Source organism: Canis aureus, chromosome 29 (assembly GCF_053574225.1).
Source record: "Canis aureus isolate CA01 chromosome 29, VMU_Caureus_v.1.0, whole genome shotgun sequence".
Lineage (NCBI taxonomy): Eukaryota > Metazoa > Chordata > Mammalia > Carnivora > Canidae > Canis > Canis aureus.
The window spans coordinates 15,196,253-15,215,582 of NC_135639.1; the positions used below are offsets into that span (position 1 = coordinate 15,196,253).

Sequence of the window (19,330 nt, forward strand, 5' to 3'; positions counted from 1 at the left end):
GTGAAAGGTATTTTGAGAAATTATTGTATTTCTTGTATTGTATTGTATTAAAGGTATTATGAGAAAATTATGCATATATGTAAGGAGTATATGGGAAGTTTGTACCTTCTTTCAATGTTGTTGGGAACCCAAAACTGCTCTAAAGATTAAAGTCCATTAAAAAAAAATCCAGATTAACAAAACAAGTCAAAGAAAAGATTAAAAAATACTAATTCAATGTCTTTAAAATTAAGGGGAAAAAACTAAAAATAATTAATGGATCAAAATAAAATAAAAATTGAAGTTAGTGATAAATTATAAAGTATTTCACATTAATATATAAACTTAAGAGCTATTAATCTGACTTAGTATAGTTAAAGCATAAGTCTCTGAAGAATAAAATCAATCTCTACATTATGTAATTCTTTCCCTAAGGAAAAAAACAGTATTAATAATTTTTGTTATCTAAAGAATACTTAATTTTAATTAATTATTAAATATTTTATATTAAAGTTGGGTTTTAAAAGGTAGAAAAATATATAGCTCACAATACTATTCATGCATTTCCCAAAAAATCTGGAAATAGTGCCTCAATTCTAATTTGCCAATTATCCATAAAGAAATGATGGGGGTGGCACCTAGGTGCCAGTGGCTAGGTGCTCAGTCGGTGGCTAGGTGGCTCAGTCGGTTAAGCGACCAACTCTTGATTTCGGCTCAGGTAGTGATCTCAGAGTCATGGGATCAAGCTCCCTGTCAGACTCCACACTCAGCACAGCATTTGCTTGAGATTCTTTCCCTCTGCCCCTCCTCCAGCTCTCTCTTTTTCTCTGTTTCTCCTTTTCTCTCAAATAAAAAAATAACAAAATCTTCTTAAAAATAAAGAAATGATGGGTATACAATAAGTATAGAGCACTGGATTTTTAGTTATAGAAACCTACATGGAAGTTCTACTCTAAGACTAACTAAATTGTGACCTTGGACAAACTAACTTTTCTAAGGTTCTATGTCCTTAAGACTAAAATGGGGATGATAATATTACCTACTTCACAGAATTATTGTAGGAATTAAATAACAATACCTAGCCCAGAGACAGGCTTTGAGAGAGTTCAGTATATGTGATGATGACGGCAATGACAGCAATGAAGAAGAGTAAAAACATAAAAAATAGTATTATATTTGCACCTGTAAATATCAAAGCAAGACAAAAAGTTAAGTATTTGAGAAAGAGATTCCACTGGAATATTTTAAATCATCTATCTTTTTTCCTCAAAATAAGAGTGCTGCACTGGGGCCATCAGAAATATACAGTAGTGTATAGCAGTAATTCATCCTAAAATGCACATGCATTTGAAATCCATCCATATTTTGATAAAACATCTACACATATACTAGATATATGTTTTACATTAAAATGTTGAAATTTATTGTAATTTCTTTCTTCACAGAAGGTTAAGTTGGAACATATTAGGAGACTATTTTCCTCTAAATTTTTAAGATAATTTTTAATAATATAGAATGAAACAAATTGAAAGTTTACATTTTTTTTGGTACTTAAGTCTGTTTCTTTTGTAATTGTTTCCAACTTATAATTAGTATATTCTACACATTAATTTGATACTATGTTCCTTACTTCTTTTATACTAACATCCCAACAATTTTATATGTGTTGGGACCTATTCTGACCATCTAGAATTGAAACCACTTAACTTTGCTATGCCTTATATCAATGTAAGGACTATATTAAGACCAAGGACTATACTAGTCTCCTAAGAGATAGCCTCCAATGAGAATAGCTCTGATAAAAGAAATGGAAAGCGTACAAAGGTTGTAAGAGATGATTTTGGATAAAAGAACAAACTGACCCAAATGCCCCACAGACGATTCACTAAACTAACACCAGAAGACACACTTAATGAATACCTTTCATTTAAGGTAATTCAAATGAAAAGTGCATTAATTAAGGATGTCAAGCAAGGTGCCAAAGGACAGTAATTACTCATGGAAAGGTATACTAACTCCTGTAAAAAAAATTCCCTAAAATTTCAGCAGTTTTACACAAAACAAGCCTGATTATAACTTCAGGCACAGTCCAGTGTAGAGAAGTGAAGTTGGGAAAGATGTCTTGCTCCAAACAGTCTCCCAGGACTGAACTATTCTTGAGCTGCAATCTTTCCAGTCCTCATCCTCCTCTCCACTGCACTACTGAATGGGGTAAAAGAGGATATTTGGCACAGATCTTTTTAGGGGCCAGGCCTGAAGTGATGGACATCACTTAATGTTTATTGGTCAGAACCCAATTACATGACCTTCAACCTAATCAATAGTACCTGGGAAACAGCCTAGTTGTGTTCAGAAAGTTTTTGCAATTGATAACTAAATTAAATCGAATCTAGTACAATTCTGGGGCTTAGAAAGACTAATTGCAGGGCTAATAGATTTGGAAGTATGTTCCTAAAAACTTAAAAGTTTTAAATGCTGGAAGACATACTCCAAAAGAACTTAAACATTTTCTTGACATAGAGGGTTTTTGTTTTTTTACTCCAGTTGGACTTCTTAACAAGAGAGCCCCTTCCTGGAGAGTTGGAGATAAGACAATATCAAATCTGTTTCACTTGGGGGCAAGCTTAAACTGAATTGGTAATCTGCTTTCTCAACTGATATTTTGAGATTTATGGCTTTATGGTCTCTCACCAAATAAATGCTTTTGAAATAAAGCAAGCATAGATACCCCTCAAATATCTTATTTCTTAGATATTAAGGCAGCTTGGTTCATCAGCACAAATAAATCATTAGCATTATCTGTAGTTGTGACTACAGACTATCTGTAGTTGTGTACTGGATACAGTATAAAAAAGGTTATACAGCAAGAGATTCCTTTATATTGCTTGTATAAAAAGTTAATGTAGATTAGAGCACAATGAAGAAACAGGCACTAAATTTCCTCATTCCCAAAATAGAAGACTTTTTAAAAATAACAAGAGAAATTGGGAAAAACAAATACCCTACAATACATTCATTTATATTGGTTTTATACAGCCCTTGATATGTGCCAAAAAGTACTCTAGAAAAGAAGGCAAAAGTTTGATCTCTCTAAAATGGAAAAGACACTGGCATCATCCTCTGTCTCCTTCCCATTAAAAAAAAAAAAAAAAAAAAGACTAGATGTGCAAAATCAAAAAAAAAAAAATAGAAAACATGACTAATAATCTTAGATATTGCTGGTAAACCAGGGAAAAAGTATTCAGGAAGACTATCCTCCTATGTCAACATTTCTCAAAGTATATCAAATGTATGAGATGTAAATCCTCAAAGTATATCAAGAACTATTATTTCACAGTCACCTAGAATAATTGTAATAAAGCAAAATTTTAGTTACCAATTTAAGTCACCATATTCCTACAGATTTTTTTTCACACTAATTTTAAGTACCAGTGTCTTGAGACTAAAATAAGTAGTAATGAAAAAGCTATGACCAATAAAGAAAAAAGATTATGAGGAAGAGAAACTGACATTCAATTATGAGTTAATTTACTCAATTAAGGATCATGCTTAGTAATAGTGACCTGTATCTCATATAATTATATTTTATAATTCCAAATTTAATCTTCAATTTGTTATAGAAAAAAATAAATTATGATTCTGGATCAACCCATCAATTTTCATTAATCTACTAATATAATAGCTAACAATATTATCAATATATATAACTTTCTCAGGAAGTCAGTAAATTGCTCTAGGAGCTTATGTATAATAAAGGAAACAACAAAATTTCTTTGGGTAAAAAAAACACAAACTGATCAGGTAAGTGGTTCTCAATGGACATAAATGTTAAGTGCAACAATTAGTTATCTCCATAATTATGGATTTGTAATGGATTTACAAAAAGGGCTAATAGCGGAGGAGTAAGGTCACCAAGTCACCTGCCCCCAACAACTTACCTAGATAACTTTCAAATAATCCTGAAAACCTACGAATTCAACTGAGCTTAAAAGAAAGAACAGTTGGAATGCTACAGAGAGAAGAGTTTGCGCTTCTAACAAGTACAACTCGCTTTTAGCCCTCTGCACTGAGAAAAATGACTAGAAAGAAGAACTCACCACAAAAGAAAGAATCAGAAACAGTACTCTCTACCACAGTGATACAGAATTTGGATTAAAATTCGATGTCGGAAAGCCAATTCAGAAGCACAATTATAAAGCTATTGGTGGCTCTGGAAAAAAGCATAAAGGATTCAAGAGACTTCATGACTGCAGAATTTAGATCTAATCAGGCTGAAACGAAAAATCAATGAAATGAGATGCAATCCAAACTGGAGGTACCAATGACGAGGGTTAATGAGGTAGAAGGAAAAGTGAGTGACATAGAAGACAAGTTGACGGCAAGGAAGGAAGCTGAGGAAAAAAAGAGAAAAACAACTAAAAGACCATGAGGAAAGGTTAAGGGAAATAAATGACAGCCATGGAGGAAAAATTGGGGTTCCATAGGGCGCCAAAAGGGACAGAGGACCAGAAAGGATATTTGAACAAATCATAGCTGAGAACTTCCCTAATTTGGGGAGGAAAACAGGCATTCAGATGCAGGATATAGAGAGACCCCCCTAAAATCAATAAAAACTGTTCAACACCTTGACATTTAATAGTGAAACTTGTAAATTCCAAATATAAAGAGAAAATCCTTAAAGCAGCAAGAGACAAGAGATCCCTAACTTATATGGGGAGAAATATTAGATTAACAGTAGACCTCATCACAGAGACCTGGCAGGCCACAAAGGGCTGGCAGGATATATTCAGGGTCCTAAATGAGAAGAAATACAGCCAAGAATACTTTATCCAGCAAGGCTCTCATTCAGAATAGAAGGAGAGATAAAGGCCTTCCAAGATAGGCAGAAACTGAAAGAATATGTGACCACCAAACCAGGTCTCTAAGAAATATTAAGGGAGACTCTGTAAAAGAAAGAGGACACCCAAAGAAATAATCCACAAAAACAGGGACTGAATAGGTATTATGATGACACTAAATATATATCTTTCAAAACTAACACTGAACGTGAAAAGGCTTAATGGTCCCATCAAAAGACGCAGGGTTTCAGACTGGATAAAAAAGCAAGACCCATCTATTTGCTGTCTACAAGAGACTCATTTTAGACCCAGGACACCTACAGCCTGAAAATGAAAAGTTGTAGAACAATTTACCATTCAAATGTTCCAGGGGTAGCAATCCTCATATCACATAAATTAAAGTTTGTCCCAAAGACTGTAGTAAGAGATGAAGAGAGACACTATATCATACTTAATGATTGGAACTGTGCAACAAGAGGACCTAACAATCATGAATATTTATGGGCCTAATGTAGGAGCTGCCAAGTATATCAATCAATTAATAAACAAAGTAAAGACACACTTATAATACACTAATAATACTAATACATACTAATAATACACTTATACTGGGAGACTTCAACACGGCACATTCTGCAAATGACAGACCTTCTAAGCACAACATCTCCAAAGAAACAAGAGCTTTAAATTATACACTGGACCAGATGGATTTCACAGATATTTACAGAACTTTACATCCAAAAGCAACTGAATACACATTCTTCTCAACTGCATATGGAACTTTCTCCAGAATAGACCACACGCTGGGTCACACATCAGGTCTTAACCAATACCAAAAGATTGGAGTTGTCCCCTGTGTATTTTCAGACCAGAATGCTTTGAAACTTGAATTCAATCACAAGAAGAAATTTGGAAGAAATTCAGACACATGGAGGTTAAAGAGCATCCTGCTAAAAGATAAAAGGGTTAACCAGGAAATTAGAGAAGAATTAAAAAGACTCATGGAAACTAATGAGAAAGAAGATACAACAATTCAAAATCTTTGGGATACAGCAAAAGCAGTCCTGAGAAAAATACATTGCAATCAATACAAGCATTCCTCAAAAAAGTTGGAAAAAACTCAAATACACAAGCTAACCTTGCACCTAAAAGAACTGGAGAAAGAACAACAAATAAAACCTACACCAAGCAGAAGAGAGATAATAAAGATCCAAGAACTCAATGAAAAAAAGACCAGAAGAACTGTAGAACAGATCAACAAAACCAGGAGTTGGTTCTTTGAAAGAATTAGTAAGATTAAAAAAAAAAAAAAATTAGCCAGCCTAATTAAAAACAAAAAAGAAAAGACTCCAATTAATAAAATCATGAATGAAAGAGGAGAGATCAAAACCAATACCAAGGAAATACAAACGATTTTAAAAACATATTATGAGCAGCTAATGCCAATAAATTAGGCAATCTAGAAGAAATGGTCGCATCTCTGGAAAACCACAAACTACTAAAACTGGAACAGGAAGAAATAGAAAATCTGTACAGGCCAATAACCAGGGAGGAAATTGAAGCAGTCATCAAAACCCTCCAAAACACAAAAGTCCAGGGCCAGAAGGCTTCCAGGGGAATTCTATCAAACGTTTAAAGAACAAACAATGCCTATTCTACTAAAGCTGTTCCAAAAGATAGAAAGGGACGGAATACTTCCAAACTCGTTTTATGAGGCCAGCATCACCTTAATTCCAAAACCAGACAAAGACCCCACCAAAAAGGAGAATTTTAGTCCAATATTCCTGATGAACACAGATGCAAAAATTCTCAAAAAGATACTAGCCAATAGAATCCAACAGTACATTAAGAAGATTATTCACGTGGGATTTATTTATCCCCGGGAAAGGTTGGTTCAACACTCGTAAAACAATCAACGTGATCATCAACAAGAGAAAAACCAAGAAACATATGATCCTTTCAATAGATGCAGAGAAAGCATTTGACAAAATACAGCATCCATTCCTGATCGAAACTCTTCAGAGCGTAGGGATAGAGGGAACATTCCTCAGCATTAAAAGCCATCTACGAAAAGCCCACAACAAATATCATTCTCAATGGGGAAGCACTGGGAGCCTTTTCCCTAAGATCAGGAACAAGACAGGGATGTCCACTCTCACCACTGCTATTCAACATAGTATTGGAAGTCCTAGCCTCAGCAATCAGACAACAAAAAGAAATTAAAGGCATTCAAATTGGCAAAGAAGTCAAACCCTCCCTCTTTGCAGATAACATGATACTCTACATAGAAAACCCAAAAGACTCTATCCCAGGATGGCTTAGAACTCATACAGCAATTCGGCAGTGTGGCAGGATACAAAATCAATGCCCAGAAGTCAGTGGCATTTCTATACACTAACAATGAGACTGAAGAAAGAGAAATTAAGGAGTCAATCCCATTTACAATTGCACCCAAAAGCATAAGATACCTAGGAATAAACCTAACCAAAGAGGTAAAGGATCTATATCCTAAAAACTATAGAACACTTCTGAAAGAAATTGAGGAAGACACAAAGAGATGGAAAAATACTCCATGCTCATGGGTTGGAAGAATTAATATTGTAAAAATATCCATTCTACCCAGGGCAATTTACACATTCAATGCAATACCTATCAAAATACCATGGACTTTCTTCAGAGAGCTGGAACAAATCATCTTAGGATTCGTGTGGAATCAGAAAAGACCTTGAATAGCCAGGGGAATATTGAAAAAGAAAACCAGAGCCGGGGCATCACAATGCCGGATTTCAGGTTGTACTACAAAGTTGTGATCATCAAGACAGCATAGTACTGGCACAAAAACAGACTCATGGATGAATGGAACAGAATAGAGAACCCAGAAACGGCCTCTCAACTCTATGGTCAACTAATATTCGACAAAGCAGGAAAGACTATCCACTGGAAAAAGGACAGTCTCTTCAATAAATGTTGCTGGGAAAATTGGGCAGCCACATGCAGAAGAATGAAACTAGACCATTCTCTTACACGATACACAAAGATAAACTCAAAATGGATGAAAGATCTAAATGTGAGGCAAGATTCCATCCAAATCCTAGAGGAGAACACAAGCAACACTCTTGTTGAACCTGGCCACAACAACTTCTTGCAAGATACATCCATGAAGGCAAGGGAAACAAAAGCAAAAATTAATTATTGAGACTTAATCAAGATAAAAAGCTTCTGTACAGCAAAAGAAACAGTCAACAAAACTAAAAGACCCCTATAGAATGGGAAAAGATATTTGCAAATGACCTATCAGAAAAAGGGCTAGTATCCAACATCTATAAAGAACTTATTAAATTCAACAGCAAAGAAACAAACAATCCAATCATGAAATGGGCAAAAGACATGAACAGAAATCTCACAAAGGAAGACCTACACATGGCCAACAAGCACATGAGAAAATGCTCCGCATCACTGGCCATCAGGGAAATACAAATCAAAACCACAATGAGATACCACCTCACACCAGTGAGAATGGGGAAAATTAACAAGACAGGAAACAACAAATGTTGGAGAGGATGTGGAGAGAGGGGAACCCTCTTGCACTGTTGGTGGGAATGGGAACTGGTGCAGTCACTCTGGAAAACTGTGTGGAGGTTCCTCAAAGAGTTAATAATAGAGCTACCCTACGACCCAGCAATTGTACTGCTGGGGATGTACCCAAAAGATACAGATGCAGTGAAAAGTCGAGACACCTGCACCCCAATGTTTATAGCAGCCATGTCCACAATAGCCAAACCATGGAAGGAGCCTCGGTGTCCATCGAAAGATGAATGGATAAAGAAGATGTGGTCTATGTATACAATGGAATATTACTCAGCCATTAGAAACAACAAATACCCACCATTTGCTTCAATGTGGATGGAACTGGAGGGTATTATGCTGAGTGAAGTAAGTCAACTGGAAAAGGACAAACATTATATAGGTTCATTCATTTGGGGAATATAAAAAATAGTCAAAGGGAATAAAAGGGAAAGAAGAGAAAATGAGTGGGAAATATCAGTGAGGGTGACAGAACATGAGAGACACCTAACTCTGGGAAACGAACTAGGGGGAGGTGGTCGGGGGGATGGAGTGACTTGGTGACGGGCACTGAGGGGGGCACTTGACGGGATGAGCACTGGGTGATATGCTATATGTTGGCATATCAAACTCCAATAAAATAATATATACAAAAAAAAACCACATAACTTTTGAACAACATGGCAAACAAACAAGTTTTTGTTCTTTTTTTTAAAAAAAGGATTTTATTTATTTATTCAGGAGAGACACAGAGAGAGATGCAGAGACATAGGAAGAGGGAGAAGCAGGCTCCATGCAGGGAGCCCAACATAGGACTTGATCCCAGGACTCCGTAGCCAAAGGCAAACACTCAACCGCTGAGCCACCCTGGGATTGATTTTTTTTTTTTTAAGATTTTATTTATTTAAGTTTTTGTTCCTAATTATTTGACCTTGGAACTTAACTCCATTTTACGTATCAAACAGAGTAGCTTTGCATGTTTATAACATACACTGAATTTTCTAGAAATGCAACTGCCACATAAATTGAAAATACACCATATAAATTTTTATCAGAATTTAACAAATATGTGTTCATCATTTCAGAAAATCTCATCACCAATAGCTATGCTGTCCATGGCATGTACAAAACACATCTTTGAGTATCCATATGTCTAGAGAATATTTGAGACTCCTTGTAATAGACTAAGAATGAAATAGTAGTAGTAGTACCAACTTATTAATAGCACTGGATTTCACTAACAAGGTGATTAAAATCATATTAATTCTATCCTATATATTTTTTTAATCTGTAGCACTATAATATAAAATCATCATGGTAGAAATTACATATCAAAATTATTTACTTGGAGGTTATCAATTGTTTTTCTTCTTAAAAAAAAAAGATTTTAGGGGATCCCTGGGTGGCGCAGAGGTTTGGCGCCTGCCTTTGGCCCAGGGCGCGATCCTGGAGACCCGGGATCGAATCCCACATCGGGCTCCCGGTGCATGGAGCCTGCTTCTCCCTCTGCCTGAGTCTCTGCCTCTCTCTCTCTCTCTCTCTCTCTGTGACTATCATAAATAAATAAAAATTTAAAAAAAAAAAGATTTTATTTATTTATTCATGAGATACTGAGAGAGAGAGAGAGAGAGAGAGAGAGAAGGGGAGAGAGAGAGAGAGAGAGAGAGGCAGAGACACAGGCAGAGAGAGAAGCAGGCTCCATACAGGGAGCCCGATGTGGGACTCAATCCTGGGACTCCAGGATCACACCCTGGGCTGAAAGCAGCGCTAAACCGCTGAGCCACCCGGGCTGCCCACCAATTCTTTTTCAACATGAGACTCTTAAAATGCTCCCCGAATCCTACAATCCAGTTTTACAGACTCTAAAATTATGTATCTTTTCCAATCTAGTTCTTAAAATCTATTAAATGATTTAGTTTCCGAAGTCTCTTTAAATATCAGAAACTGAATGTATATCTCGACATGTGGTGAGACTTCAAAACAGAAAATATATTTTCTGTGACATTTCATCATACTCCTGTCCATATTTTAACCTCTCAAAGATCCAGCTCATATTTGAAATACAATACTTGCTCATTTTCTCAATGTCAACAGCCTGTTATTTGTCTTGTCATGAGATCTCCAGTTTCTGATTTACCATTTTGTCTGGGTCCAGAGTGAATGAAAGGAGTTTCAGGGACCTCTTCCACTTTGCCCTTTCTAACTTAATGGCTCTTTTCTCACAGGTCAAACAGCTAATATGAGAGTCTACCATGGGCTACATATATCCATTCCATTTATTCACTTCGAGACAGGGAAAACGACCACAGAGGAGTCTGCAGGCCCAATTTAATCAATTAAACAGATTTATATCAAAATTCCATTTATTACCTATTCCCCATAAGTTCCCATTTTAACAAAGGGGCTATGATTCTTCATCACTAAATGCCAAGAGCACTCCCCTAATTTTCAAGATAATTAATTATGAAAATCCATAAAGTTCTAGAGAACATTATTCCATCCCAATTGAGAATCATTGACCTAATAAGGTAATGTTTTCCTTTGCCCAACCGAAATACTTCGGACTTCACATTTACTGTGTACATGACATAAGAACACTTGATTGGCTTGCTGGAATTTAGGTATTTCCTAGTAATCAGAAGCAGATTAGAAAAGGTCTCAGGACACCTGGGTGGCTCAGTCAGTTAAGCATCTGCCTTCAGTTCTGGTCATGATCTCAGGGTCCTGGAATCAAGCCCCATATTGGGCTCTCTGTTCAGTGGAGTCTGCTTCTGCCTCTCCCTCTGCTCCTCCCCACTGCCTGTGTTCTCTCTCACACATGAATGAGTGAATGAATGAATGAATGAATGAGAAAAGGTCTAATCTAGGGCCAATCCAGAAACATGTTTTTTTTTTTTTTTTGGTTGTTTTCTTTACATGCAGTTAAGATAAAATTTGTCTTTGGTGTCTTCAGAAATATTAACACTACTTTATTTTTTAAAAATCTTTTAATTTTTTTAAGATTTTATTTATTTATTCATGAGAGACACACAGAGAAGAGAGAGGTAGAGACACAGGCAGAGGGAGAAGCAGGCTCCATGCAAGGAACCTAACATGGACTCAATCCCAGGACTCCAGGATCACGCCCTGGCCTGAAGGCAGGTGCTAAACCACTGAGCCACCCAGGGATCCCCAACACTACTTCTTTAAATACATAGTAGCAATATTGAAAATATTTTGTAAGAAAATAAATTAATATTATAGTGATAAATATTAGTTCAATACCTTATCCAAAGCCCTTCTGAATTATCTGTGTTCCCTTTACCACTGACTAATTATGTACTAAATGACTTGAGGTCCCACTGAAGAAACAGTGGATGAATATTTATTCTGTATATTGATGAGACGATATGGGTGCTTCCTCAATTTTATTTAATGGGTGCTGGGAACCAGAGATTCAGATCGGAATCATAAAAAGAGTGAAGAATCACAGCCTTCCGTTGGGACAGCTGACATCAACCTTCTGCTTAACGGTTTGTGAGTTTTTTCTGGTAGTATAAGTCAAACAATAATATAGCTGGCTGCCAAGTTAATTCATCCCTCAGAACTCACTTGGGGTTTACCACAAACTCCTGCCAACCAACACACACTACTGGCCACTGGGTCTTGCTAACTGTTAAGCTAATTAAGAGTTAGGTGCAACTATCTGGCCTTTTCTATTCTGGAATCCTGACATACCCACTGACACTAGGGAGCCCAGCTGACTGATAACATTTTCTCTTGTCTACCATGGCCTACAGAGAACAGCCACCATTGAGTTTCAAAGGCTCCAGAGCTCTCCTGAAGATTGTACTCTTTATCATCTTAGTGAAGAAAGTGTTCTGGAAAACGTCCAAGAAAATAGAATCAATTAATGGTCTATCTGATACTATGTAATACATGTGTTCCCATATATCAAGCTTCCTGAGTTTTCTGACTCCAATGCTCAAAATTTCCTCAAGACGGCTCCAGCATCTCCCCACCTATTTACTAGAGGCAATCAGCATGCCCACATTTTAAAGATTCATCAACAATTACAGGTATATCACTAAGACGTGAAATCCTGGCTCTTAGGAGAGTGATATCTTATCAATAAATTCTCCCTTCTTCAGGCTTAGATTTCATGCTCCCTGATCCAACACCCTCAAGGTCCACTCTAATATATGCACTACTAATTCCTGCCTTTGCAGATTTAAGCCCTGCAGCTTTTTCAGTATTAACCTATCTCTTACCTATCTACAGCAGAGACTGCATCTTCCCAGTCATGCTACATTGAGACCTGACACTTGTTAATGATCTGGAGATAATAAATAAAGGCAAGGGTACGTTCTGGAAGAGGACAAACAACTCTTTAAGAAGCATAAACATCAAGTAAAATCTATACATTGTTGTCAGGGACAGGGAGGCTACCCTACTCTATCAAATGACAGAAGACTACCACTTGGAGCCAGGAGTCTTCAAGGGAATGAATCTAGGATTCAGGGCTCAGAGGTCATACTTGTGTCTCCACTGTATGCCTCAAACTCCCACTCTTCAACAGGCAGTGACTCTGCCATGGATGAACTGTGAGAGCTGACCTTTCAGTTTCATTTGCAAGCCAGCCAACATTATGATTAAATCCTGGGCATAATTTTCAACATACTCTGCTCTCTAGGGGTAAAAGGTAAGAGTCTTCAAATGTTGTCATTAAGGCCATGAGATGTTCACAGCATGCCCTGAGTTGATTGAAGGCTCCTTCTTCAAGACTTTATGGCAGTTACCAAAAGCAGTCAAGTCCACAATCATAGTTACTATCCCCCTATAACTTTCAAGTGAAATGATTCCTGCACAAACTAGCACTTCTCCTCCAACCTAACTTCATCCTATCAAACACAGTTAATATTCTCAATAATTATACTATAGCACACCAGGATAACCACTATCCCACTTATAATTAGCATTATAGTGTTCACTGCCACCTGAGAAGTCATCCAGAACTCTCACCCTTCGTTGGCTGAGGATGATCCATCTTGGCATAAACTATCTTACCCTTCCTGGTTGCACTTAGGCAGAAATGAGTGCCTTTGGAACTAAAGATGAACAAAGATTCTCAGACTTTATGTGGAATAGGGGAAAGTACAGGAAACTGTCCACTATAGCTTTGTTGAAACTATCACAGCCATGGGAGTTAGGAAGATACATTGTTAAGTATCTGCCACAATATTTTATCAAAACTTCTTTCACCTATTTTTATTTTGTTAAGATAAATTATCTCCCACTGAAGAACACCAGGTTTTATTCCTAGGATTGTTAGAAGGCTAAAGAAAAAAATTTAAATATCACCAACCTTCCTTACACTATTACATTGAAAAGGATTTTGAGTGAGACACTGCATTTCACAGAATGCAGTATGTGATGCCTTTACAGTGTAAAACTGATAAATTTTACAAAACTAATATACTGTTTCCTTTAAAGTCTACATGTTACTCCTCAAAAGTAAACAAGTTTCATAGATAATATCACCTCACTCATTATATATTTATCTTATAGTTCCTGTCCCCATTAAATTCATGTTTTAAGTTACCATTTCTGAGTTCCAGCTGTGGTTTAGGTCAGAGCCAGAACCCTGGCAAGATAAACAATGTAATGCCCCTTTGAATGAACACTTTGGCCCAATATTGAAACCCTGCCCACTGTCTCTGGTATTCCCCTTCCCCCAGCTTAGACCACAGGAAACACATTCTTAAAATTTTCTCCATTTTATTTCTTGAGCAAATGATGGAGTGCATGGGGGTAAAAAAAAAAAAACAACTTTAAAAAGGGCATGGACCTCCCCTCAATTCCTGTGGCCCCCAGGAGCTCTGCACTTTATTTTTTTTATTTTGATTTTTTTTTAATTTTTATTTATTTTTATGATAGTCACAGAGAGAGAGAGAGAGAGAGAGAGAGAGGCAGAGACACAGGCAGAGGGAGAAGCAGGCTCCATGTACCGGGAGCCTGACGTGGGACTCGATCCCGGGTCTCCAGGATCGCGCCCCGGGCCAAAGGCAGGCGCTAAACCACTGTGCCACCCAGGGAATCCCAGCTCTGCACTTTATTAACCTTGCAAACTTGAGCTCAAGTCTTCTACATTTCCAGTTAGTTTTGCTCCAGGTAAGACAGCATTCCTGTCTCATCTCTCCCTGAAAGTTCTTGTTTCCCTTTAGATTTGGGGCTGTTTACCCTGTAATCTCAATTCTCCAATGATTTCCAGAAAACTCATGGATTTACAGTTTGCCCAGTTCTTGTTTCTTTCATTGTAAAGGTGGGAGTGATGCTCTTGCCAGGCCTCTTTGTCCTTGAACAAAAGCTTGAAATGCTATAACCATTTTCATATTCATTCCCTTGCTTTGCTAATATAATTTCTCCTTCTGTTTACTATATTGTCCACCCAGAAAATTTTACCTCTCCTTCAAGTTCCAGCTCAAGTATCCTCTTCTCAAACTTTCCTGATCCTTCCAAGGTAAATTAATCCTGCCCTTTTGGTACTCCTTCAATACCTTCTTCATTCAATTCCATTATAAACTTATTAAACACTTACACTGTGGTACTAATGACATGGTCCTCAAAGAATTTCATTCTAGCAAAGTATACAGGCAAGTGCACAGATAATGCAAAGAATAAATTAGCACACCAGAAGAGAATCAAGTGTAGTTTGAGGAGGTTATGAAAAATACGCAAGATGTGATATCCAACTACATATTTAAAGCCAAACAAAAATTGTCCTGTGAAGAGGCAAAGGTTAGCAAGCATTTTAAATCAGTAATAGAGGAAATTAGTATATTATATTTTGGCTAGTCTCTCCACTGTTAGCCTGAAAGATACTTTCAGCAAAAACTATGTGATATTCATCTTCATTAACAGTACAAGCACTTACTTGATAATTATTTAGTGATCTGAATAACTAGCTTTGCTTCCTAACAAGAATTTTTTTTAGTATAAGCACACTGTAAAAAAATAATTGCTTTAAGAATGATGATCCTATTTTCATTGCCTCGTACTCAAAAGCCAGACAAATGAAACAAGGAAAAAATAATGAATATAATTCTATCTATAAAGGCTATCTACAAAATACTGTACAAATTAGTATTCCAATTTTTCACTTGCTTTTAAAAATCATAAAAAAGAATTAGGGAAAAAAAAAGAATTAGAATTAGAGTTCATTCAGAATCTATAGTTTTCTACTTTTTCATACATATGCCAAACCCTGTAACTCTGTATTTCTAAGCTTATAATCACATTATTTCAATTAATTAAAATACTGCTCTCACTTTTCTGGAAACAAAAGTATCTCACTAAAGTACCACATCACATTAGAGATAATTATTATAGATGGTTATATCACTTAAGCAAAACTATAGTACAAATTTAAATTGTCAGGGTTTTTTTTTTAAGATTTGTATTTATTTATTCATGAGAGACACACAGAGACAGAGACAGACAACAGACAGACAGAGGAAGAGACACAGGCAGAGGGAGAAGCAAGCTCCATGCAGGGAGCCTGATGTTGGACTCAATACCAGGTCTCCAGGATCATGCCCTGGGCTGAAGGCAGCGCTAAACTGCTGAGCCACCAGGGCTGCCCAATTGTCAGTTTTAATTGATGAAATAATGGAATCTTGAAACAAAAATAAAATATTTCTTGTTAATGACTAGGACCTTATACATAATTTGTGGCAGGAGAGAGGGTGGCAAGAAGTAGTGCCAAACAAAAATGTAAGGCTCTTGTTAAAAATTTAGTTAAGAATTTCAAGATGGTGATAGTTAAACCAAGCACAACATGCTTCTATGCATGAAGGCCTGTGCAAATGCACAGGGTACGGACCCAAGAAGGTGTTCCTACTCATGGATACCAGTATTCAACAAAATATTAGAAGTATCTTCTGTCCTTGAACAAAGAACTCTGATTTAAATCCATTGGTATTGAGACCAAAATAGCCTTCCTTAATAGGAGTTTCCCTAAGACCTTATACTTTGATCTCCTTTTTAAGTTTAGAGATTATGAAGGGATAAAAACTGGTTATGTTCACCTTCTCTGAACTTGAAAACCTATGATACCTCAGTGGCTAGCCATAGTTACGACCATCTAACTTGAAATGTTTAAAATAACTCTATAGCAAATAATATATTTGTTTTAAATTAAAAGAAACAGAATGATCATTTTCCATGGTTAACAGACTTCTTTGTATATGAAAGTTTTAGAGAATCCTTTTTTATTAGAGTTGATGATTTGTGTCAAATACAGTACATTTATGTCTAATGTAAGTACATATATACAACTCAGAAACAAAAATTATTTTAATATGATATGACATATGTAAATTAGAAAAAAGGAATGTTTAGGTAACATTAAACGACTACTTTTAAGGATTAATTTTTTTTGAGAGAGAGGATAATCTTGACAATAATTATAAAAAGACAAAAATTATTCATAAAACTACTGAATGCAGAGTAACAAAAGTGGGTTCATGTCTAGTGAAATAGAGAAATAAGTATAAGGAACCACTTGAAAGGGTTAAATGACTACAATTATAATTAATAATGACACACTCAAAAGAAAGGCAAAAAATACATACTTTGAGTTATTTATTCAACATATGATGAGCTATTTATTATATTTAACAATTATAAAAAGAAAATGCAAATTTGATGTGTGTGTTTTCCCAAAAAATTAAGGATGTTTCTCTTTTTAGAGATACCAAAGACAAACATGTTCTATGGATTCCTTTAAAGCCTCCACAAAACTGCCAATTTTCTTTAAAATTTTTAATTTATTTCATGAGAGACACAGAAAGAGGCAGAGACATAGGCAGAGGGAGAAGCAGGCTTCCTGCAATAAGCTTGATGTGGGACTCAATCCCAGGACCTTGGGATCATGACCTGAGCTGAAGGCAGACACTCAACCACTGAGCCACCCAGGCATCCCCAAAACTGCCATTTTTAAAAGGCTTAACTGTTTATGAGAGTTGATAAAATGCAAGCAAAAACAGTTTACAATAATATTGGCTGCTTAACTAGCACAACACTAAGCTTAAAAAGGAAAACGTATAACAATCAGTTTATAGCAAAAATTCAATCCACATTAAGTTCTAAAAAGTCATTTTTACTTACAATTGGCATTGATCACCTTTTATTCCTTTGGTTGTGCAGAAACATTTTCCTGTGTGCATATGACAAATATTTGCATGGCCACTACATGTACAAGCTGTAAGTCAAAACGAAAATGACACTGAATATTCTCCATCACAAACATGCATCACATTTCATGCAGGTTTTATTATTATCTTATTTTTGTACTGTGTATTTTCCTCTTGCTATCCAAAAATATTGGCTACACATAAGTTATTTTTTATTAAAGGGAAATAAGTTCACTTATTTAAAAATTTTGTGAAAACTCCTTAAAGTCTTTGAGGGTATCCTAATGTCTAGTATGGATCCAAGTATTATTACATTCTTCTTTAGACTCCTTTCTATTTTTCATATGATTCATGTATTTAATGAAATGAATTTCAAAAAGCACAAGAGTTTTGGAGTCAAACAGCTTAACTTCAAAATTTTCATCTATAATCACCAGCTACCTTGGGCAATGTATTTAACTTCTCTGCTTTAGCCTATTCATCTGCAAAAAAAAAAAAAAATAATAATAATAATACTTAGCTCTTAATATCCACAGAAGATTAAATGAGATCATGTATTTTTAAATATCTAACACATATCAAACACTTAGTAAGTACAGCTATTACTTCTACTATTATACTGCTAACAATAATAATAATATAGTTATATATCATGTAAAAAAGCATGTCTATTTATTGCCCCCAAATCATCTTATTAAGCTTCTGAGATCATCCTCAGTTTTAATATTCCAGAATATTAACTGAAACATCCCAGGGCATAATAGTTACACACAGTCAATTTGGTTCAGATGAACTCGTTTCATTTTCTTATGTTGCATTCCTTGTTAAAGATTAGCATTCCAATTATTTGAGACCCAAACTTTATACTTTATTGGGTCCAACATACAATCAAATGGCAGGTTCTAGTTTCAGCATGCACAATCTCTTTTGTATCTGACCCCTCCTTTTCATTGTCATAACCACTGTAATTGGTACTTCACATTGCCATTCACCTTCTCTTAATGACATCAATCACATTATCTGATCTTTGTACTGTCAGTTTTACTGACAGAATTACTGTCAGAATTACTGTCAGTAATTCTAGGCTACAGTGCATTTGCCAATCTTGAGACAGTCTAAAGAGACGAGGCCAACCATGCCACCAGCCCTTTCAAAACTCTTGTGAGAACTACTGTGTGCCTGCATGCCTCCAGCTAGTTAAACTACTCTCTGATATAAATGAAACAATGTGTTTTTTTCCTGATTCACATACACATATAAAAATTAGTAAACGTGTCATAGGTTTTGATCAAAATATAAAATTAGAATTATAGAACACTAAGCATCTTGATCATTGTTTTTGATTACTTGCTTTGAAAAATAATAGATGATTAATATAAAGTAAATATACACACCCCTACACACACATAAAAAGTAAATTTTGGTACTAGGTAGATTCTTAACAATCTGGCTTTTTGCTACAAGAGATTTCTACATAAAAGTCTGATTTTTTTCTTCCTAAAGAATATTTAAATAAATCAGCATAATTTTCCTTTAAGTTTGTAGAATTAACTATGGAGACACACGATGTAGAATTACAGAAATGAATGACAAGGTGTAGTATGGTAAGGAATAAAGAAACCAATCAGCGAGCAATAATGGGACCCTAAGATATATTGATAACACTTAACTTCATAAATAGTAAATGAATATGCCATGATAGCTTAATATTAACTTGCAGAGTTTCATATTAATAGTCTTATATCCAGAAATTTACTAAAAATAATAATGTACATT

The 19,330-nt window shown here is 35.7% G+C and overlaps 1 protein-coding gene across 3 annotated transcripts in view; it reads right to left on the reverse strand.

Moving 5' to 3' along the window:
• Positions 1–19,330, reverse strand: part of ATRNL1 (attractin like 1) — a 786,052-nt gene that overhangs the window by 531,746 nt on the left and 234,976 nt on the right. For all 3 annotated transcript variants that reach the window (XM_077877514.1, XM_077877517.1, XM_077877516.1), the window contains exon 20: positions 17,529–17,622. In XM_077877514.1, coding sequence (XP_077733640.1) covers positions 17,529–17,622 — 94 coding nt within the window. The remainder of the gene's footprint in view (positions 1–17,528; positions 17,623–19,330) is intronic.